The following is a 24,975-nucleotide window of genomic DNA, read 5'->3' as shown; positions in this document are numbered from 1 at the left end:
ACTCTTAACAAACCTCCGCCTATCAACAACTCGGCAAAAACAAATCCGTGCGTCATGCGAAGGCGCCCCTCGTGTCGGTTGGACGGGTTTTGGAGGGTTTTAATCCGTTGGGTATTATTATTCATTCACCACAAATTGCTCACCAAAGGCATATCGTGCAATAGTAAAAAATACAAAATTGCAGAAATTTAATTTCATATTTTTCTTTCAAGTTGAATGAACTTATTACACATCGACTATCTGGCTGCATGCAGCTCGAGGAAAAGAACAAAACAATTCACATTAAAGTGCATTTTATTAATGAAAATGAATAATAAACAAAACAGCAAAGTAGGTGATAAAAATAAAATATAAATAGAAACATTTGCATTGCAACCTCGCAATAGAGGAACGCGCGCTCCAACTATTACAACAAAACAAGCGCAAGCAACACAATGGAATATATAAATATGGATAAACGTTTTAAGATATCGAAAACGTTAATTGTAAGTGTATAAAGCTATTTGTGTTTTTGTAATGGATTGCCTACGACTACCAAAGTTCCCACGCCAACTTTGCGGCATCTATGTTGAATGTGTAGGGAAGATAAAATTGGTTAAACAATTAAAGCGAGTTTGTTACTTAAATCTTTTGTTGCTATTGTGCTACGAGCTAAGTATTGAGTTTAACATGCAAGCCATTGGAATAAATTAAATTTTAATGATATTTGGTAGGATTTTATTTGTTCAGTAATATAAGTTCTTTGAAAAAATCTGGGTTGTATATATTTAAAAACTGCTTCGGATAATATCTTGACAAAATCCAGAGACCATAGATAACTTGGCCATATCCAAAAATTAGTTTTATTTGGAAAATGCGTTTTAAAGTTATATTATTCAAAATGATTTGGATATCTAAAGGACTCAGCCCAGCTTTGATAACTCCAAGTCTGATATGTATTGTTTAAGTAAAATTGGAGTTCGATCATATAATATATATTGATACTGCCTAATGTGAAATGACTTCAAAGAATGCAAATGACTTCAATTGACTTCAAAAATAATTCTCATTCAATGATTGCTATATATATGAATAACAAAAAAAGAGTACGAAGTCACAAAATGAATGAGAGCGATCGCTGGGCATGTCGAAGACAAGTCACTGAAGAAAACTTTGCTGCGAGCAACCCGCAATTTTGTAACCGCATCGAAAAAGAAGAAGCTCGGAGTGGCAAAAGGTAGCGATCGGCTGAATCTGACGAGCCTGCTTTTAAAAGGCAGAAGGGGGAGGGTAAACGCCCCGCTCCAAGAACCATGAGGCGCTAGCCGAAATGACAGGAACCTAACCTCAAAATATGCAAAGCGGATCGAAGAAAGAACTGGAAATGTACCTCAAAGCTGTAATACAGGAGGAGGAAGGCAATAATGGGTTCAGAAGCAAAGGCACACATGTTAATAAGCAAAAGGGAGATAAGAATCAGACTCCAGCTTACTCGATTATGCTAAAGGGAGCTAAGTTTCAGTCATAGAACTCAAAAATAGGCTGCATTAATTTGACAAAAAATCAAGTCAATAATTATTCGCGAAAGAATTCATTCAATTACATCTCTGATGAGTAGACATTTTTGCTCACGGCATAGGGTAATCCAGAATGCGAGAGTAAGCGTAAGCGTAGTCTTTTAAAGTGGTATGCCGTATGGAGGAATACAGAATGTAAACGTATGTGTAATCAAGGGAATGTAGCACAATATGGGAGCAATGTAATACATACAAAGGAAAGGACAGCTTTGTTGTAGGTGTGTTATCGGCGAGGTATAGGCAAGTTAACGATTTTTATCAATAGGTTATCGATTATTTATAGAAAAGATTACAATATGTTATCCAAAACTCGTCGAAACATTATCGGTTATTTATCGAAAAAGTGTCACTATGTTATCAGAAATATATCGATTTCCTGTCGGGGTGTTATCATTTTGTTATTAGCGTATTATTGATTTTCTATCGAAAAGTTATCGATTACCATCGAAAATGTATCGGTTATTTATCGATATGTTATCGAAAAGTTGTCTAATTTTTACTGGGGTGCTACCACTTATTATCAGCGTATTATCCCTTTGCTATCGAAAAGTTGCCAATTTGTTATTGGAGCGTTACCAATTTGTTGTCGACGCATTATCGATTTGTTATCAAAGAGTTAGCGATTTCTTATTGGGGTGCTATTACTCATATCAGCGTATTATCCATTTGTTATCGAACAAGTGTCAATTTGTTATGAAGAAAAGTTATCGATTTGTTTTGGCGTCTTATTATCATCGGTTTGTTATGAAACAAATATCGATGAAACTTCAATATAAAATTGATGACAACATCGATAATAAGCCGATAAGACACCAATAAGAAGGCGATAACTTGACAAGAACAAGCAGATAACAAACATTGACGTCCCGTCTCGTCCATGTTCATGTTCTATGCCGACTCCGAACGGTATCTGCAAGATTTCGCGGAAAAGCTTTTCATGGCAGATATAACTTTTCCCAGAGCTTGGACCCAGAATATTCGATGCAGTAGGCTAACACGTTACTGTCACACCACTGCGTATACCCAATAAATATTCCACATACCATGAACTATCTCTACATATATCCTATGAAATCTCGTACGTCTCTCAGGGCCAACCCCACTAAAGTTATATGTTTTCTCGTACTACTGAATGTTTCGGCTGAGTAGAGATGGTTTCTGTTACAACAACAACTACTTTATTACCTCCCACTCTGTGTGTTATCAATATATTTTCGTTTTTTCGAAACATTTTTATACTCAGACTTTATAGACTTCTATATATCAAAATGATCTGTGCGAAAAAATAAATTCATTTAGCCATGTCCGTCCGTCCATCCGTCCGTAAACACGATAACTTGAGTAAATTTTAGGGTATCTTAATGAAATTTGGTATGTAATTTCCTAAGTGTTCATCTCAGATCGCTATTTAAAATGAACCAAATCGCAGTACAGCCACGCCCACTTTTTCGATATCGAAAATTTTGAAAAACCGAAAAAGTGCGATAATTCATTACCAAAGATGGATGAATCGATGAAACTTGGTAGGTGGGTTGACCTTATGACGCCGAATAGAAAATTAGTAAAATTCTGGACAATGGGCGTGGCACCGCCCACTTTTAAAAGAAGGTAATTTAAAAGTTTTGCAAGCTGTAACTTGCCAGCTGAGTATGTAATGTTTGGTTATACCCGAACTTAGCCTTCCTTACTTGTTTTTTCCTTTTTCTTCCCATTCGCAATTTGTTTTTTATTGTCTTTTTAGCTTCAGTTTATTGTTCACATATTTTACTCATATTTATGCGCAGTATATTGTTTGTTGTTGTAATTTTTTTAATTTTATTTTTATTTTTTATTTGCACAAAAAAAAATTTCACTTTCTTTAGCAAAGCGAATGTGAACACAAAAGTAAATCGTTTACGCATACAAAATGTGAGTTGAATGCGTGTTCACTACAAATAAATTGAGTAACTGTAATCGATCGCATATAGAAACGTACAACTGCCTATATGCATATGTTATTAGACCTACATATTTATATGTCGATATAAATGTTTCATCTACATAAAGCACAAGCTGATATTTGGTACGTTTGCAGAATAAAGCAAATTGTGTTTGATACACTTTTTACACACTGAACTGTTAACTATTTGTTTATTTATTTACCATTACATGGTGCCATAAATACTTTCGTGAAATATGCATTAAATACATCAATTTTACAACGTTTAAATTCGGTTTTTAGTCTAAGAACAACTATATATGTATTATATCGCATAGTTCCAAACCAAAAAAGCCAACCAACCAAATTTAGTGTTTGTTTCTTTTCTTCTTTCGCAATGGGAATGTTGAAATTTAGTAGGAAAGTAAAAACAAATATGTACTACCAATTAAGTCAGCTGTTTGCTATATTAGTTACTTCGCTAATTTAAACATGGACAGTCACGGTTGTAGTGGTATGAAAGTTGAACTTAAGAGACTGCTTCTCAACTCTTCTTCAAATAAAAACAAAATTTTATAACTCACGAGAAAGCTGTTTCCAAATAAAGTTTCAAAATTCCGTGGCCACTGAAGCATTCATAGTCCATTTTCGGCCAAGTAGCATCGCTCATCGCTTCAGGTCCGAAGCGGCTTAGTTAAATTTTCAATGAGCGTCGTTAAGATAGGTCAGGTAAGGTTAGGTTAAATTCAACTGGCCTGTCCATGGGGAACTCGCATAGACTAAATGAGTCCATTAGTGTTAAAAAATAAATAAATGTAAGGCGATATAACCTGCGAAGAAATTTTAGGCCGAGCTTCTCTTCCAATTTGCGTCTTGCTCCTTTTTTTAATTTTTCCTACAAATTGGCGGGACGGGACCAACTTATTTTATGCCGACTCCGAACGGCATCTGCAAGGCAGATGAGTTTTCACTGAAAGCTTTTCATGGCATAGTGGTCCATAGTGTTACCAGAAGTTTGTTTACCAACCAAACTGAATCACATATGTTATAAAATAACTCCGTTCTCTTGGCAAATACTAGAAGCTTTCTAGGACCTGTGCCACTTGCTGCTTCTAGATCTGGCAGCTGTATTACTCCTAATATCTGGAGTCTTAGCCTGGCCAAAACACAGCTTAAAAAAGGTGTATGCCAACTTTCTTCTTTTCTACTCGGCGACATTTTCGACCATTGTGAATTCCTTGGTGAGTTGCAGGTAGGAGCATATTCTTTCAACTAGTTTCTTCTTAAATACCTCGAACAGCCACCTTCTTTACTTCTGAAGATCATCGAAAAACGATGGGCTCTGAAGTTTGTGTTTCTAGACGTTTATGACTCCTCTTCGTCCTGACAGCTTCTGAAAAGTTAGCTGGTTGGTATATCTCATAATCGAGATTTATTATTTAGTTTGAAGATTTATTATTTATTTTGAAAAGAACATGGCCTAAAGGACCTTGGAATCCCAGAACCATAGAGAGAGAACCTACTGGTGGTTGCACTGACCTGTCCGTCTTTATTTGTATCCACTTCTGAAACCTTCGTGGTCAAAATATAATATTCACGACTGAACTAAGCACATTCACTCCAGCTGATAAGCTGCATATGCTTACGCTGTTCTACCATCACAAATTAAGCTATGAAGTGCACTTACATTTTTCCTATTAAAGATCGGAACGTTTCTTAAGTCTTTTGTTGTAAAATACGTTTGCGAAAAGGTCGTTGATAGATGCCGAAAAGCAGCCATTTCTTATATATTTTGCATTCAATTATTGAACTTTTAAAATGCGAAAAAAATCTGAAAGTAATTAATAAGCTGCTCATAAATATATGCATTATGGTGGACCAAACTAATTTTTTATATATATTTATTTTATTGTTTAGAGGTGCCTCAATGTGGTATTAGTTTTTCCATAGAAAGTGTATGCGCAATTATTCTAGTTTTTGTAAAAAGTGTACCTGAGCTCTAATCCTCAGTACCCACTAGGCATAAGGATTTATATAAGAAACTGAACGGTCTACAAAAACGGTCTCAACATACTTTTTGGTTATCTGCCCCATTTAGTAGTTATTCGTGGTTAAAGTTCATACATTGGATTCGTATGGAAAAACTTAAATCGCAGTGAGGCACCTCTAAACATTAAATTAAAAAGCCTAAATTTTTAAAAGATATCTTTTTGGATGTCCTGAACAATATTTTCACCATGCCAAAAGAAAATAAAACATTTTTTTAATTCCCCCGCGATTTCATAATATTGATATGGCGAATCACATACAATTTGAGGTTGAGCATTTAATCTCGAATAACTACTAAATGAGCCAACCCAGCAAAAAATCGTTTTAGGCCTTTTTCATATACTCTTAAATTTTAATTTTTGGCCTACCTTAATGTACATTTATATATTTTTCATGTATGTGTAAGTATGCTTCTTCTCTTTACACAAATCAGTCATTGCCACTTATTATTCCTAGAAGCCAACGTGCCCATTGCCATTTGTAGATCAACGACTTCCCAATTAGAGCTAACTAAGATTTTTCTAAATTTCTAATAACAACCTAACTTCTTTCTATTCCCACACTAAGAACAAGGGCTGAATAGCTGAAAGAGATGGGAAATTTCACCAGCTATTAGTTTACGCTTAACCGCTTAAGCCATAGTGTACCTATACATTGTGTGTCAGCTAAGCGATAAACGTCAAAACTACAAACAGCCTCGGTCACCTGATGCAAATCTCAGGTCTAGAGTTGCATTTTTGGTACGCAAGAGTACTTCAAGCTGAGTTGCATTTGATAGTTTAATAAAACTTTGTAGTATTTACAGATGAAAATTAATGAATGACGGAAAGCAAAATTTATTTAAATTAGAGTCAAGATATAAAGCGCCACACGTGTAACATGGAAAAATTTCTCTTCTAAGGCTGTTTACACAAATGCATAAGGGCAAAATTATATAACCGCTTTGGTCGCTTCAAAGCAAAGATAACGTACGGCGTTTCATTGTTTTTCGTCTGGCGTTGTCAAAGCGTAGGCACGCAACCAAAGCATTTCTGTAAATTTTTCGATACTTCGCCCGACAGATGAATTAATGAATGCAACACAACCAAAGCGCCTGTGTAAATCCGCCTTAATTTTTGTAGCTGTAAAAGTCTCCTGCAAATAAAATGGTGCTGTAAGTCCAAACAATTCAAACTCCTATATGACACTACTTTATTTTCTATGTATTCTTCTTGTATTTTCTCTTATATTTTTTGTCGAGGGAGCCAGTAAGGTTTCAGTACTGGTGTAAGTGTGTGAACTATATTAAAACAAGTAAGGAAGGTTAAGTTCGGGTGTAACCGAACATTACATACTCAGTTGAGAGCTATGGTGACAACATAAGGGAAAATAACCATGTAGGAAAATGAACCGAGGGAAACCCTGGAATGTGTTTGTATGACATGTGTATCAAATGAAAGGCATTAAAGAGTATTTTATGAAGGAGTGGGCCATAGTTCTATAGGTGGACGCCACTTAGGGATATCGCCATAAAGGTGGATCAGGGTTGACTCTAGAATTTGTTTGTACAATATGGGTATCAAATGAAAGGTGTTAAAAAGTATTTTATGAGGGAGTGGGCCATAGTTCTATAGGTGGACGCCATTTAGGGATATAGCCATAAAGGTGGATCAAGGTTGACTCTAGAATGCGTTTGTACGATATGGGTATCAAATGAAAGGTGTTAATGAGTATTTTAAAAGGGAGTGATGCTTAGTTCCACAGGTGGACGCCGTTTCGAGATATCGCCATAAAGGTGGACCAGGGGTGACTTTAGAATATGTTTGTACGATATGGGTATCAAATGAAAGGTGTTAATGAGTATTTTAAAAGGGCGTGGGGCTTACTTCTATATGTAGACGCCTTTTCGAGATATCGCCATAAAGGTGGACCAGGGATGACTCTAGAATGAGTTTGTACGATATGGGTATCAAATTAAAGGCATTAATGAGAGTTTTAAAAGGGAGTGGTTGTAGTTGTATATGTGAAGGCGTTTTCCAGATATCGACCAAAATGTGGACCAGGTTGACCCAGAACATTATCTGTTGGATACCGCTAATTTATTTATATATGTAATACCTGCCAAGATTTTAAGGGTTTTTTATTTCGCCCTGCAGAACTTTTTCATTTTCTTCTACATAATATGGTAGGTGTCACAACCATTTTATAAAGTTTTTTCTAAAGTTATATTTCGCGTCAATAAAACAATCCAATTACCTTACCATGTTTCATTCCTTTTTCGTATTTGGTATAGAATTATGGCATTTTTTTTCATTTTTCGTAATTTTCGATATCGAAAAAGTGGGCGTGGTCATAGTCGGATTTCGTTCATTTTTCATACCAAGATAAAGTGAGTTCAAGTAAGCACGTGAACTAAGTTCATCAAAGATATGTCGATTTTTGCTCAAGTTATCGTGTTAACGGCCATGCGGAAGGACAGACGGACGACTGTGTATAAAATCTGGGCGTGGCATCAACCGATTCCGCGCATTTTCACAGAAAACAGTTATCGTCATAAAATCTATGCCCCTACCAAATTTCAAAAGGATTGGTTAATTTTTGTTCGACTTATGGCGTTAAAAGTATTCTAGACAAATTAAATGAGAAAGGGCTGAGCCGCGCCCATTTTGAAATTTTCTTTTATTTTTGTATTTTGTTGCACCACATCATTACTGGAGTTGAATGTTGATATAATTTACTTATATACTGTAAAGATATTAAATTTTTTGTTAAAATTTTACTTAAAAAAAATTTTTTTTTAAAGTGGGCGTGTTCCTTCTGCGATTTTGCTAATTTTTATTAAGCGTACATATAGTAATAGGAGTAACGTCCCTGCCAAATTTCATCATGATATCTTCAACGACTGCCCAATTACAGCTTGCAAAATTTTAAATTACCTTCTTTTAAAAGTGGGCGGTGCCACGCCCATTGTCCAAAATTTTACTAATTTTCTATTCTGTATCATAAGTTCAACTCATCTACCAAGTTTTGTCGCTTTATCTGTCTTTTGTAATGAATTATCGCACTTTTTCGGTTTTTCGAAATTTTCGATATAGAAAAAGTGGGCGTGGTTATAGTCCGATATCGTTCATTTTAAATAGCGATCTGAGATGAGTACTCAGGAACCTACATACCAAATTTCATCAAGATACCTCAAAATTTACTCAAGTTATCGTGTTAACGGACGGACGGACGGACGGACATGGCTCAATCAAATTTTTTTTCGATCCTGATTATTTTGATATATGGAAGTCTATATCTATCTCGATTCCTTTATATATGTACAACCAACCGTTATCCAATCAAACTTAATATACTCTGAGTATAAAAATGGCGCAATACTCGAAAAATTTTATGAAAACCTCACCAGTTTCAAGTGCGCTGAGTTATCTGAAATAAAACTTTTATATTTTTAACAAATCATTGATTATCTCTCAACTTAACACTTAAACCCACACATTCTCTAAACAATTTTCAACAATGCAATATGTCGACTGATTGGCATTTGTTTACATATAAATTTGTACCGATTTATTATTACGCATTCCTCCCAACTCCCATACACTTAACAAAAGCACTAATTATTTTTGTTTTTATTTTTTCAATACAATAGACTATTTGTTTTCATAAGTTTTCTGCTTGCAACAAAATATTATTCTTTGTGATATTTTACTATCGTTTTATAACTTTTTTACAACTATTTTACTATCACAGCTCATTAAGTTGTACATTGATGATAAATGTAGTTGATTGTGCAGTAGACTTAAGTTGTGACGCTTCTCTCCAATTGACCCATTTCTTTACAAAAAAAAACATATGCAAAGGCATAAACGAAGTGTACGAAAATAACAAATGCAATCACAAGAAAACTCTATCTTTTAAAAGAAAAAAAGGCGTGACAGATGTACGTCTAGAAAACGAAGAATTCTTTTATTTAACGATCGATTCACCCCACGGACAATACATCCCAAGGACAACTCAGCTCACGGACCATTTATCACACGGACAATTCATGCCACGGACAATTCATTCCAGGGACAATTCGTTACAGACAATTCATTCCACGGACAATCCATCGCAAGGACAGTTCATCACGGACAATTCATCGCAAGGACAATCCTTCCTACGAACAATTCATTCCAAAGACACTTCATTTCAAGGACCCTTCATCCCACGGACTATTTATCGCACGAAAATATTTTATTTTATTTCAGTTTATTTTATTTTATTTTATTTCTTTATATCTGAACTTTTTTATGCGTTTCATGTAAATCTTACTAAAAAGTGTGCAAGGATGTTTCAACGAACGAAATCCCAAAAAGAAAAAAATGTCAACTTAAACCTGAATACCTGTCATTCTTATTGTTGTTTTATTAACGATAAAGATTCTCCCCGAAGGCTTTGGGAAGTGTTATCGATATTGGTGGACCTTTGTCGGTTTAGTTACGGTACGTTCGGGCGCAACAAAGCACCACTAAGTTACCAGCCCGACCATCTCGGGAACGATTAATATGACCACATTAAACTTTCTAGGCCATTCCGCCCTCCCCGTCCCCTAGTTCCAAGAGGAACTTGGAGTCGCCAGAGCCTCGCCTGCTAAATATGTGTATGATATTGTAACGAATTTTCTTGCAAATCCTCTTATTTGCAATCCTCTGCTAAGTTCGAATCACTAAACTGTTGAATAAATAACTCCAATTTGTAATAATGCAAAATGGCCTTTATTAAAGTACTTCACAATACTGTGCAACGAATAGCTTGCTTAATAACCACACTGATTGATAGCTCAATGAAACTCTACTATTCAAAATAATACTGCTATTGCTCGCTAGATATCGTCTTAATCGCAACTGCTTGACAACTCAAATCAAACTGAATTACTTTTTACTCGCTTGTGCCGCTTTTATAGTTTACGCTGCATACTTCTAGGCTCTTCGATTTCCAGAAGTTACTAGTTGTTTCGGCTACAAAATCGCCAGCCACAACTACGTGCACAAATTATTGCTCTCTCTTGTGACAACTCAGATAAGGTATATGCATGTGTTTGTAGTTTACAGTCTCCCTCACACACATAAGCGTATAAGTAAATTCATCTGTGTGTGACATCTCATCTCTCGCTGCCTTGTATGTAAATGTTGCTCGTCGGAATGTGTACATATGTGTAGACGCAATTATTGATTCGTTTATGTAGATACATAATGATTGAATTATTGATGTGCATTCACGTCACTGCTTAGATCGGCTTAGAGCTGGCAGCACTCCTTAGTTTTGCTAATATTCGTAACACTGCCCTCCACCTAAGTCTGATCGTCCCGATCAGACAAATCTCCCAATCTAAACGCCGCTAGCATCTCCAAATGTACCACCCTTCTAATCCGTGGTTTCCCAGTGGTTTGTATGCGGTAGATGGTATCACTGATCTTCTTCACAACTTTGTACGGGCCTTCCCAACTGCACCGAAATTGGGCTAGGACACCTTTCCGCCGCTGAGGGTTGTTTAACAGTACCAAATCTCCATTCCGGAAACCTTCCGAATTATTTTCCCTGTCGTACCTGTGTTCCATCTTACTACTCATTATTCTGGATCGTTCCTTCACACTCTGTTGTTTGGTCAATGAACCACTTCGTAGAGCTTGCGCTGGACGAATTTTCTTTGCATAATCGGTATCGTTCCCACATTTTACAACAGTAGTGCGCTCCGGCTTGAAACTACCCTCGCATTCTTTCTCGGAAATTCGTTGCTTCGTTTTCCTGCGTATTTTAGGTTTTTTCAATGCCAGTGTTTCTCTCGCAGGTACTTTTGATTTTGATTTATTTGCCCCATTCGATCTATCAACCTTTGCCTTTGACTTTCGTGGTCTTTGTCGAGTCTTTTCCACCAGTACCCGATTACTGCTGAACCCTTTTTCCAAACTAAAGTTAAGTGGTATGTCCTGGTTCTTATAGCGCATAATTTTTCTCCGCATATCGATCCTGACGTCATGGTCAACCAAGAAGTCCACTCCCAATATGACTTCATCAACGATCTCCGCCACAACGAATTTGTGTAGAACCATGACTTTTCCAATTAATACCTCACATACCACTTCGCCTTGGACTTGATTATATTTGCCTGTTACCGTACGCAACCTTGCTCCAGGTAATGACTTTACTCTCCTGTAGACCAAATCAGATCGAATCAAGGAATGAGATGCCCCCGTATCTACAGTCAGTACACGCTCTTTACCATCCACATTCCCTCTGACGGTAAGACTGCTTGATTTCCTTCCGATTTGCGACACAGATATCACAGGACATTCAATAGCTGGGGCAAGTTTTCGTTCTTTATATCTTACTCGCTCTTGCTCATCTCCTCCAGCTTTGCGTTTACGGCCACCCACATTGTTGGAACTATTAGGACCAAGATCGCAATGACGTGCAATGTGACCGGACTTCCCGCATTTGAAGCATTTGATAACTTTTTCACTCCGCTTTTGCGATCCTTTCAGCGCCTCCAATATTGCGTCTACCCACTCTGGCCTTTCTACTTCCACACGGCGTGCTTTGAAAACTGGCTTACACAGAAGCGACGCTGTTTCCTGAATCAGAGCTTGTGACACCGTTTCTGCGAATGTTGGCTTTGGGTTTGCGTATGTAGCCCGCTTCGTTTCCACATCTCGTATGCCATTTATAAAGCTCTGAATCTTCACTCTTTCCGTGTATTCCACGGGTGCATCCGCATTTGCGAGATGAGCCAATCTTTCAATGTCCGAAGCAAACTCCTGCAATGTTTCATTTGCTTTTTGGTAGCGGTTTTGCAACTCAATTTGGAATATCTGTTTCCTATGCTCGCTTCCATAACGTCGTTCTACAGCAGCCATCAATGCTTCATAATTGTTCCGCTCTCCTTCGGGAATCGTCTGTAGAATTTCCGCTGCTGGCCCCTTCAATGCCACGAATAGTGCAGCAACTTTATCTTCCGAATTCCAGTTGTTCACTGCTGCGGTCTTCTCAAACTGTAGCTTAAAGACCTGGAAAGGAACAGAACCGTCAAAGGATGGTGTTTTTACCTTTGTATTGCTTGCTGAAACAGCTGGCCGGTTTAATTGCAACTCTTGTATACGACCTCTCAAAGCATCCACCTCGGCTTCGACTTTTTCCTCAAACTGCGTTATTTTCTCGTCCATACGTGCTTCGAGTTTTGATGATATACGCGCCTCTTTTGCTTCGAGTTGTACTGTTATGCGTGCCTCTTGTGCTTTCAGTTGTGTCTCCATTTTTGATGTAATCTGTGCCGACATTTCTGACATACGCGTTTCTTGTGCTTCAATCTTGGATGTTATGCGTGTCTCCTGCGATTCCAGTTGAGATGACATTTGTGACGACATTCTGAAATGCGTGCCTCCTGTGATTCCAGTTGGGATGCCATATATGTCTTCTGTTCTTCCATCTTCGATGTTATTCGTGTCTCTTGGGATTCCAACTGTGATGACATATACGTTTTCTGTTCTTCCATCTTCGATGTTAAACGTGTCTCCTGCGATTCCAGCTGAGATGCCACTGTCGATGTTTGAGCAGTTATTGCAGCCAATATCACGTTCAAGTCCGTGCTCGTAACTGTCTGCGATGTTTCGCCTTTCTCCTCAATTTTTGTCGTTGTTTCGTCCCCATCAGGATAAAAGACAAACTCGTCCACATCAATTCCTTGCGACTCCATTACCTCTCGTAGCCGTGCTTGAAGTTCGATCTTATTGCCGGTTGTATTTAATCCACGGTTCTCCAACTCCTTTTTCAGTTGCTGGATCTTCAATTCACTGAACTTTGCCATGTCCAAGTTGTATTCCCAATCTTTGGAATTTATTCAACAATTCCTCTTCTGACACCAATTGTAACGAATTTTCTTGCAAATCCTCTTATTTGCAATCCTCTGCTAAGTTCGAATCACTAAACTGTTGAATAAATAACTCCAATTTGTAATAATGCAAAATGGCCTTTATTAAAGTACTTCACAATACTGTGCAACGAATAGCTTGCTTAATAACCACACTGATTGATAGCTCAATGAAACTCTACTATTCAAAATAATACTGCTATTGCTCGCTAGATGTCGTCTTAATCGCAACTGCTTGACAACTCAAATCAAACTGAATTACTTTTTACTCGCTTGTGCCGCTTTTATAGTTTACGCTGCATACTTCTAGGCTCTTCGATTTCCAGAAGTTACTAGTTGTTTCGGCTACAAAATCGCCAGCCACAACTACGTGCACAAATTATTGCTCTCTCTTGTGACAACTCAGATAAGGTATATGCATGTGTTTGTAGTTTACAGTCTCCCTCACACACATAAGCGTATAAGTAAATTCATCTGTGTGTGACATCTCATCTCTCGCTGCCTTGTATGTAAATGTTGCTCGTCGGAATGTGTACATATGTGTAGACGCAATTATTGATTCGTTTATGTAGATACATAATGATTGAATTATTGATGTGCATTCACGTCACTGCTTAGATCGGCTTAGAGCTGGCAGCACTCCTTAGTTTTGCTAATATTCGTAACAATATATTCATATTTGTAACAGAATTCCCCTCGCATACGTGAGGTTGACAATTGGTTTGCGGAAGCTTTGTATTGCGCTTATGAACCCCTTGAGTCCCCCTAAAAACATAACCACTTGCTTTGTTTTATGTAAACACTTTGCGTATCAGCAATAAAAATCAAACATTTGCTCATGTTTGCTACTATATCTATGGCCCTTTATTCCAACAAAACAACAGAGTGTATACATCTCTTCGTGCACTTGCATGCATAAAAATGTTCATATAATTTGAGACTTTAATTTATAGGTGACGTGTTTGCTGTGCGATATCACTCTATTAACTATGACATGTACGTTGTTCCCACATTATGCTTCAGTATAGTGACTACTCGTTTTATTACTCCATACTGCATACCCACACCACACGCAACGCCTTTGCTAACACGTTCTCTAGTACTCCATACAGTACATAAACCAATAGTACATACTTCACCTGCATTTACATTCTGCACACACATTTGATGGACATATGATAGCATACCACATACAAAGATTACTCTTTCGCTTTCGCTAAGGCTTGCACTTACAGCTTTCGCTTACGTTCAAGACTCCCTTATGCCTTGAGCAAAGATGTTTACACATCAAAAAGTTGTTGTAGGTGCTAAAGGACTTGTATTTGTTATGTTAATATAGTAAATACCACATATGTAAGTATGACTTTGGTGGACATACCCACACACATATAGGCACGTATGTACAATGTTCGTTAGACTAGACATATTTTGTATGAAAAAAATTAAATTTTATGAAAAAGCGGTACCTGCCCTTCCCCCCCCCCCCACAAAGTATCCCTTTGTATGTAGGTAGATAATTTCCAAACTTGAAAATGTTTTTTGTTTTTCGATGTTTTGTTATTTTCGAGAGCCATGCCCGACAAAACCTTATAAAAAGTTGTAAATACACTATTTCTCTTCTAAAGTGTATTTATAACAATTAAATTAATGGAAACAATTTTTGGAAACGAGCCTCTTATTTTTTCATGCATTGGCTACCGTTTCTGGAGCCATAACTCGAACACCGATTGAAGTAACTTAAACATGTTTAAATGGTGTGGCAACCTCTTTTGACCAATGAAGAAGAACTAACGTACTCTGAAGAAACTCTTTACACTTGTTTCCTGTACAAAGAGGAATAGTTCTTATAAAAGACTTAAAATTATGAAATAAACATCCCTCTTTCGATAATACTTAGGGCCAAAAAAACTGTACGATAGATCTCTAGCTCTAGCTCAGTATATGATGTTCGTATACATCCGAACTTAGACAACCTTTCTTGTTCTTCTTCCGTATTTATTAAAACTGTGTTATGGTTCTCCATTAATTAAAACAAAAACCACTCATTTGCATCGGGCTAATTCTTAACAGCATTTATTTCTCTTTTTGATCCAACTTTCTCACTTCACACATATTAGCCATCATCCAGTGAGTTTTCTAGCTCCGTATCCTGCTCAGTTCTCACGGGAATGATATGGATCACTGTGAGACTGGAGAAACAGAGTTCGTGATATTTTTGTACAAATGAGTTCTGATAGGCAGATGTCGCCGTTGTGTTTCATTTAAAACATACCGCTAAAGGCCAAGTAGCGACATTATTTTTGAAAAGGTAGGCTTATTAAAGATAGCTCTGCCAAACTAAAGGCAAGAATTAACAAAGTAATGGGTTTGATGGTGAATGAGGACAAAACGAAGTACCTGCTGTCATCGATCAAAGAGTCAGCCATTTGCGCCTTGTAAACCACGCTACTGTTGGCAGGCATAATTTCGAAATAGTAAAAGACTTCGTTTATTTGGAAACCAGCATTAACGCAAGCCAGCAACGCTCTGAAATCTAGCAAAGAATCACTCTTACCAATAAATGCTACTTTAGGTAATTGAAAAGTAAAGTCCTCTCTCTGCAATCAAAATCATGCTCTACAAGTCACTTATCGTACCCGTCCTGTTATATCGTGCAGAAGCATATACCATGACAACATCAGATGAAGCGGCTCTGGGAGTGTTCGAGAGAAAAGTTCTTCGAAAGATTTACAGACCTCTACGCGTTGGCGATGGCGAGCACCGAAGAAGATTTAATTATGAGCTGTACGCAGAAATCAACATAGTCCAGCGAATTAAAACGCAGCGGTTACGCCGGCTAGGCCATGTTATGCGAATAAAAGATGAGGCTCCGGCGGCCCCACGCAGCTGGAGGGACCACATGAAAAACGATTTAAACTCCCTTGATGTGACCAATTGGCTATTTTTGTTTATAAAATAGGCGTGGTCCTTTACCAATGTGGGAAAAATATGTATACCGAAGTTTGAGTTGATACGTCAATTGGTCTCCCGAAACGTTCGAAAATGCTTGATTGAAAAATGGGAATGCCACGCACATTTCCAAAAATTGTTTGCCTTTTTCATTTCCTTATTATAAATTCAAAACAGCATATAAAACAACATATTTACAACTTTTTATTAGATTTTGTTGGGCATATTCTCGAAAATTTAAAAAATGGGTTGGGAAATTTTCAATGGGAATGTGCCCCCATTAAGCTGGTGTAATCTGCCCAGGAGTCGTGATATTTCATTTAAAAAAAGATTTCAACTTTTTCACTCTGACTTATTCATCTTCAAAATAGAGGTTTTGACCTCATCAATAGCTTTTTGGGGCGTATTATATATCCCTTGACTATTTAATTAATTTTACTCTCTCTATGCCTTTTCACATTCATACCCATTAAATGATAGCAAATTTCACTACCACAATAAGCATAAATCAAAAACTTATTAGTTAAGCGTAAAACAAACTTAAGCAGCAAACAATTAATTATGAATGATTAAACATAAACAGATAAATGCATGAACGAACCGGCATTCGCCTTTTATTTCCATACACGACATAACAAAAATACATAATTCAAAAGCCAATATAAAAGAAGATTAGCATAATTCAAATAAATGCATAAATTATCAAGTTAATTATAATGGCTAAACATTATGATATTGCATAACATTTCTGCTATTAATTGTAGTTTAACAACAAACAAAAAGCTTTTTGTGGTAAGATTTGCTTTTCGATTAGCCGATGGGAGCATTGTCTACACTCTTCCACAAATTAATGGTGGAAACGTTTGAAAAAATAAATACTGGGAGCGATTTACCTCCTAAAAAATTTAGACCGAGCTTCTCTTCCAATTTGCGTCAAGCTCTTTTAATTTTCCCTACAAATCAGCTGGTTCCTCTACAGAATGACATTGCAAAGCAGATGTATTTTCACTGAGAATCTTTTCATGGCAGAAATACACTCGAAGTGTTTGTCAAATCACTACCGAGAGGCGCCTCCGATTAGAAAAATTTTTTGTAACTGAAAAAACATGTTTCTAAATTTTTGATGTTCTTTGCCCAGGACTTGAATCCAGGACCCTAGGCGATTTACCAATCTATTTTTTATTATATTTATCGAAAATTTCTCTCATGTACCACCAGTGATTGAAAGTGATACATTACTCCGTAGGTTTTTTTGGTATTGCTCCGGCTCTGAACATGAACGGAGCATTGAGCAGAGCCGTATTATAAAAAAAGAATAGCATTTCTTACGCTCTGCTACGAGCTGCTTCATGTTTCAGAGCGGAGCAAATAGCAGAATAACAACTCCCAACGAAATGCTATTTATAGTGAAGCAAGAAAAAAACAGAGGTGAGGGTCCGATGCAACAACAATAGCACAAATAAGACGCTACAAGGACAACTTAAAGATGGACAAATGATAGCAAAAGAAATGCTATTATTTTTTTTGGCTACGACTCTGCTTTACATTGTTCCTAAATCTCTCGCAGGCAGCACTTGTGGTAAGGATAAAGAAACGCTCATTACCAATTACAAAGAAATTAGACAGCCGATTGCATTCGATGCGTCCCCGATATGGGCGCCAAGCCTAAAGGTTACTCACTGGAAGAAAATACAGGCCTGCCAAAATACTGCCCTCAGAGCCGCTACGGGTTGTCTTCTTATGTCTTATGTATGAGATTACCCCCATTAGGGAGAGAAATGAAATACTGAACAGTTTCTGTTGAATACCCAGAAACTTGGGCATCCCAACAGACATCTGATTGATGAGGCTACACCTCCCAGGGGCTTAAGAGATCATCTCCGTAAGTATTATAAGGAAATACGGCACCTGAGAACAGAGCCGTATGCAGAAAAAAAGCACAAGCATGTCCTCAGTAATATCCACAAACAGGCGACGGACCTCTATGTCAGGAACAGCACTCCGAATCCAGTTCTTAAAGAAAAACACCTAGAATTCGCAGAAGAGGAACGAACTCTCCCTAGGGAAACGCACGTCCCTCTAGCTCAACTTCGATCTGGATACTGTAACAGGTTGAACTCTTACCTATCCAGAATCAACCCCGACATAAAAAAATGTATATATGTCCCGCTTGCAATGTATGCCCACATGACACCAACCATCTCTCCAATTGTAATGTGGAACCAAAGGCCTCTAACACCCCTCTCATTATGGTGCACCCCTGTTGAAACTGCAAGTATCATTGGACTCCCGTTAGAGGACATTGATGACAATTTGTGATCGGTCACACCTATTGGATGGGGCGAAACACTACTACAACAACAACAGTGGTTATAAATTGACTAGCAGACAAATAACCAGGTCATTATAAAAAAGCAGTTACGGTATTTTAGAAGAGTCAAAGCAAAATTTAAATTTTTTTTGCAATCTACAAGTTAAGATTAATATGTAATTTGATATAAATTTCTATCATTAACCCAAATTACCCAACACCTAAATTGTCCTATATCTCTTGAAACAAGAAAGATTTTAGAAAAAACGCGCCTGAGAGGAAATAGAAAATTGAAGGTATTGGGCCTAAATCGCTTTGGAGGTTTATGGCTCCAAATTATGGATGATACTGTTATTCGTTAAGTTTCTCCAGTTTATTTTGTGTCAGACGTCATCTTTAAGCTCGCTAGTTAGGCGAAAACTAATTTTTATGTATGAAGCATAAAGCCAATTTTAATATTTTTGATGCTTTGTTGTACAACAACACCCACATGAAACTAAACAGCAAGTATTACTACAAACCGATGCAATAAGCTACTAAATATTAAATTATCCATTTCATGTACAGAAAGTGGAAAATTGGTCAGGGTGAAATGTGAATAATATTAGTCAATCAATCCACCAGCAAACTTTTAATGTGATAAGCTTTCGCCTGCATTTGATAATGTGCAAATAAGCACCAGCATAACTATGTAAAATTATAAATTTGCACATTTAATTAAATATCTGCACATACATAGTATATACTTATTTACTCATTTAACAATAATAACTAAGAAACATCCACAATACAATACTTTCACTTAGCCACAAGCTCGGCAAAGCTTATAACAAGGATGTATGACAGTTTAAGGTAAACACATTTTTTAAATTTGACATAGAACAAATATTACAAAGACCAAAAAGTTTCAGAAAAATATGAGGCTTTTCTATGAAAATTCGCTAGTAAGCTCTCGAGCTGACCACAGATATTAGGGTGATACTTATAAATCAAGTAAAAAAAAAAAACTTAAAACGATTTATGCCGAGTATCTCTCCAATTTCCATCGCTCTCCTTTTTAGCTGTTCCGTTATATTGGCGGAACAAAACCTACTTGTTTTATGCCGACTCCAGAAACAAGCTGCAAGGCAGATGAATTTTCACAGAGACGCTTTTTATGGGAGAAATATTCTCGGAGTGTTTGCCAAACCACTGTCGAAAGGGACACTGTTTAAAAAACTTTTTTCAAAATGTTTGATAGAAAAAATCGTTTGTTTAATTTTTTAGGACAACTATCATATACATATATTATTTCTAATTGCTGTTTTTACGTACGGGTCCCTTTTTCGCTCTTATTTGGAATCCAAATCTATAAATAAAGTTTTGGTTGTAAAGATGGAGATTCGGGCTATTAGTGAGCTTTGTGCAATTTTGGTCCTCGTGCTTTTGTTTAGCTATATTTTATTAAAATAACTAGAAGACCCGGCAGACGTTGTCCTGTCCTAAATTTGGCCAATCTGCATACATTTTAATAAGCTTTTTCCGTCTGACTCTGCCCTCCCCCCCCCCCCTCTTCACTTTTTCCTAATCCTTTTATTCACTCCTCCCTCCGTCTTTTTCGCTTCATCTATCTCCATCTTCGTCTCATTCTATCTCTTTCTCAATTTTCTCCTTCTCTCTTTTCTCTTCTCTCAATTTCTTCTCATTCTTCTGCATCCCTTATTGCCTATCCCACAAGGTGGTATGTATTTTATTCCAATCCCAGTCCCAGTCCGTCTCTGGATAATATATTACTCGGTACTAAAGCACTCATCAACAGCTTTCATTTGATATCCATATTGTATAAACACATTCTAGGGGTACCCGGTCCACGTTTTGGCCTATATCTCGAGACCCTAGTCACCCAGGGGTATGAAAATTACCCTCTACTAAAGCACTCATCAACAGCTTTCATTTGATATCAATATTCTATAAACACATTCTAGGGGTACCCAGGTCCACTTATTAGCCTATAGCTCGTGACCCTAGTCACCCAGGGGCATGAAAATTACCCTCTACTAAAGCACTCATCAAATGCTTTTATTTGATATCCACATTCTATACACACATTCTATGGGTACCCAGGTCCACGTTTTGGCCTATATCTCGAGATCCGAGTCACCCAGGGGTATGAAAATCAACCTCTACTAAAGCACTCATCAACAGCTTTCATTTGATATCCATATTCTATAAACACACTCTACGGGTACCCGGATCTACGTTTTGGCCTATATCTCGAGACCCTAGTCACCCAGTCACCTATCCTATATTTCAAGTTAGATCAAACTACACACGGGGTGCAAAACAAATTCAAAATCGGTTCAGTAGTTTAGGAGTCCATTGGCCTCAATTGTGTGACACGTGTTTTTATATATTAAGATTTGTTAAAAATAAACGATTGTAAGCACACAAAGAAATCTATTTGTACTATGGCACTATTGTGAATATTTGCACTGCATTACCGGCAGTTGCTCCCATACGCCAGATGGCCGCAAGTTGTAAGTTTTAATTGATTGATAGAACAGCTGATTTCTGTTGATATTTGATAAGAGGCTTTTATATTGGTTGCGCAAGATGCGCACGCGTCCGGCTCGTAATATATATTAAGGATGTTACAAAGCTGCTGTTGCAATGCGCCGGAGCTTTCGATTTGCGACCTCAATTTCCGACTCGGAATTCGGGTTTGACTTTTCAGCATAGGAAATATAACGGAAGTCGATGAGTACCACGACACATACGCGAGAATTTCGATTATCGAGAAATCGAGAACTTTGCTGCTCGCAAGAGTCTCGAAATATGACATTCTATTTAGTTGGTACATCGGCAGTATTATACTATGTAGAGCTTAAGATTTGTTCTGGAAATTCTGCCAATGCAACAGCTAAATTGAATGTAGAAAATATCGCGAGCCTTATACCACATTTACACATGCCTTAATCTACAATAAGGTCTTAGACCTAGTTTTCATATAACGAGATTATTTTATTGAAGTACATAATAAAAGAGAAACGTGAAAATTTGACAGAAAATAATCTAGTTCCCTTGGATGGAACATATATAAACGCGTAGATTATCTTTTGACGTTTTATTGTAGATAAAAGCTTGTGTTAACGTGGTCTTACGAGTATTTCGAGGCCGATACTCACGAGAAATTTCTTCTTTCGGAAGTTCAACGATTTCTGTATTGATTCCAATAACAAACAGTTTTAGGTTTCGATTTCGTTTTACGGTAATTTTGGTAAAGAAGTTTGGTTGAAGAAGCATGATATTCACTTAGACATTGAAATCTGTAATAGGCACTGACAAATCAACCAAATATGATATAAGCAGCAACATTTAACAAAAACCCGACACGATTTTCCCAATATTCAGTTTTTTTTCGCTTAGCCACAAGTGAAACTTAACTGCAGCCCGACGAACGTGCTATGCAACGAGTACCTGTCTGATCACATTGGCCAAGTCTGCCCACCCAGCCATGCGACTCACTCAAGCAGCCATGTGCAACCTCTGCCGGTGAGGTGATAGTGGATTGAGTTGGAAACGGTTGATCGGTTTGTATTATCTGTTGTTTGTTGTTGGTTCATTGACGCATTTCTCTTTCCGTTGGGTTTTTTTTTTTTTTTTTTTTGCCGTTGATTGATTTCGTTTTTCATGGACTTCACACCGCATTCTTGGTATTGTTTGTGGACTACGATTGCTGGCACGTTTACTTTCAATTTGAATTGTGGTAACCCACATTACACGATAGATATTCGTCAATGGTCATAAGAAAGCTCGAGTTTTCTTTGCATGTTTTGTAGATGATTCTTCGCGGTAGAAACGGTGTTGGGTCTTTGGGTCTTCAGATTTCTCACAAACGTAGCCGGCTCCTATTTGAAGCGACATCGTTTTAAAAGCTTTTACTTTTGTTATCAAAATCCTATAGAGGGTCCATAACAATAAACCGAAGAGAGTATCTGTAGGATATAATTTGACCTTCCAGCGATAATAACATTATCAGAGAACTCAGGGAGTTTCTTAGTTACGTTCTGGCAGATCCCAGCTCCGCATAACAGCCAGTTAGTGCTTTTTTAGACAACCGTTACGCATTCTCGCCAGAGCAGGGCATCTGCAACAATAGCGCTCACCTCTTTATCCCAACAGATCCAACAGAAACTATTTGTTGGGATTCCCAGGCGTTTACCGTGTACCAATTAATGGATTGAAGAGATGATCAAGATGTATGTGCATTTTGTGACGTTTAGTTTATGTGGCGTCAAGTTTGTCGCTCAGATCCTCGGCAGCCCTATAATTAATAACAATAATAACTTAGCTCAATACACCTCTAAGGAAATTTAGGTCGAACTTATCCTCCAATGTGTGGTGCTACTTTTCTAATTTTTCGGGTTATTCGCCAAACAACTGCCCTATGCGGGTAAATTTAAAAAAAGCCAATTGGGAAGATTACACAACCTTTACAAACCAATCTTTTGCTGCTATTCCCGTTTCGACCGATGTCCGGCAGGGGGAGCGTGCGTTCCGCAAGGTCATCGCTTCAGCTCCTGCACGCTTCATCCCGGCCGGTAGAATATCTGAAATCATACCGCATTTCCCGGCCGAAGCCGCAAATTGAGCAAGAGAACGTGACCTTGCGAGACACTTCAACCCTAGAGACCCCTTTATTAGGAGTCTTAATTTGGATATCATGCTGCTGGTAAATGAACATAAACGTTCCAAATGGGAGGAGCATCTAAATAACTGCAACCTCTCTGCGGGTGTTGGTAAATTGTGGTCAACCGTCAAATCCTTCATCCCGGCCGGTAGAGTACCTGAAATCATACCGCATTTCCCGGCCGAAGCCGCAAATTTAGCAAGACAACGTGACCTTGCGACACTTCAACCCTAGAGACCCCCTTATTAGGAGTCTTAATTTGGATATCATGCGGCTGGTAAATGAACATAAACGTACCAAATGGGAGAAGCATCTAAAGAACTGCAACCTCTCTGCGGGTGTTGGTAAATTGTGGTCAACCTTCAAATCCTTCTCTAATCCTACCAAACACAACGACAAAGTTTCAATAACCTTCGGTGACAAAACTTTCACAACCAAGTCGATTGGCCCCGACGGAATAGCTAGTCCAATGCTTAAACACCTTGGCGATGAGGGAATAAAATATCTAACACATGTTTTCAACCTGTCACTGGACTCCTTTGTCTTTCCCGAAAAATGGAAAATGGCAAGGATAATTCCGCTACTAAAGCCTGGCAAACCTGCTAACGAAGGCAAGTCTTATCGACCGATATCACTCCTTTCGCCAGTAGCGAAGACATTGGAAACCGTTTTGCTCCCTCATTTCACGGCAAATCTTCGCCTCACAACGCACCAACATGGCTTCCGTAAAATGTACAGCACCACCACCGCGCTCAATGCTCTAGATTAATTACGGGTTAAATCAGCAAAAACCCCATCATAGAACGGATCTCGTTGCACTCGACCTGTCAAAAGCTTTTGACACAGTCAACCACGGCACGCTACTCCAAGACATAGAAGGCTCACACCTTCATGCTTGTCTAAAAAGATGGACCGCTAATTATATGAGCGGTCGGCAACCGTCGGTTCAATTTAGGTTCCACAGAGTGGTGTCCTATCTATTTAATTTTTGCATATCAAAACTCCCTTCCCCACCAGGAGTTACAATCATTTCCTATGCTGACGGCTGCACGATTATGGCTCAGGACCTGGCCCTTCAGTTGATGAATTAGTTTCTAAAATAAACAGCTATCTCCCCGATCTCTCCGGTTTCTTCACCTCGCGCAACTTAGCATTATCACCGACAAAATCCACGGCGACCCTGTTTACGACGTGGAAGGAACAGATGTCGCAAATATTGGACGTACGCGTCGATGGTGTCACACTACCGACTGTCAGTCACCCAAAGATCTTAGGGGTAACTTTCGATAATACTCTAACCTTCAACCTTCATGCCACCGAGATTAAGGGAACATCTCCTAAAGCACTATGACGAGATCCGGCACCTGCCAACACTGCCGTTTGATCCAGGCAAGCATAAGCAGGCCCTTAGCCAAATCCATACGGAATCGGTAAACGCCTTTGTCAGGACGCGCCTGGTGAACCCCGTTATTAATATGCAATATCCCACTCTTGCAGAAGAAGAAAGCACACTACCAAGGGAAACACGAGTCACGCTGGCCCAACTTCGTTCTGGATACTGTAACAGGTTAAACTCTTACTTGTCCAGAATTAACCCAGACATACGTAATGTATGTCCTGCATGTGATGTGTCCC

The 24,975-nt window shown here is 38.1% G+C and overlaps 1 protein-coding gene across 1 annotated transcript in view; it reads left to right on the top strand.

The window, feature by feature from the left end:
• Window positions 1–217: 217 nt before the first annotated feature.
• The window catches only part of spz4 (Spaetzle domain-containing protein 4), a 30,162-nt gene continuing 5,404 nt past the window's right edge, over window positions 218–24,975 (top strand). Inside the window, exon 1 of the mRNA XM_067768774.1 lies at window positions 218–485. Coding sequence (XP_067624875.1) covers window positions 435–485 — 51 coding nt within the window. The 5' untranslated portion in view covers window positions 218–434. The remainder of the gene's footprint in view (window positions 486–24,975) is intronic.

The sequence above is a fragment of the Eurosta solidaginis genome, chromosome 2 (assembly GCF_040869045.1).
Source record: "Eurosta solidaginis isolate ZX-2024a chromosome 2, ASM4086904v1, whole genome shotgun sequence".
NCBI lineage: Eukaryota > Metazoa > Arthropoda > Insecta > Diptera > Tephritidae > Eurosta > Eurosta solidaginis.
The sequence above is the reverse complement of the archived record's forward strand: the minus strand, read 5'-3'. Positions and strand labels throughout refer to the sequence as shown.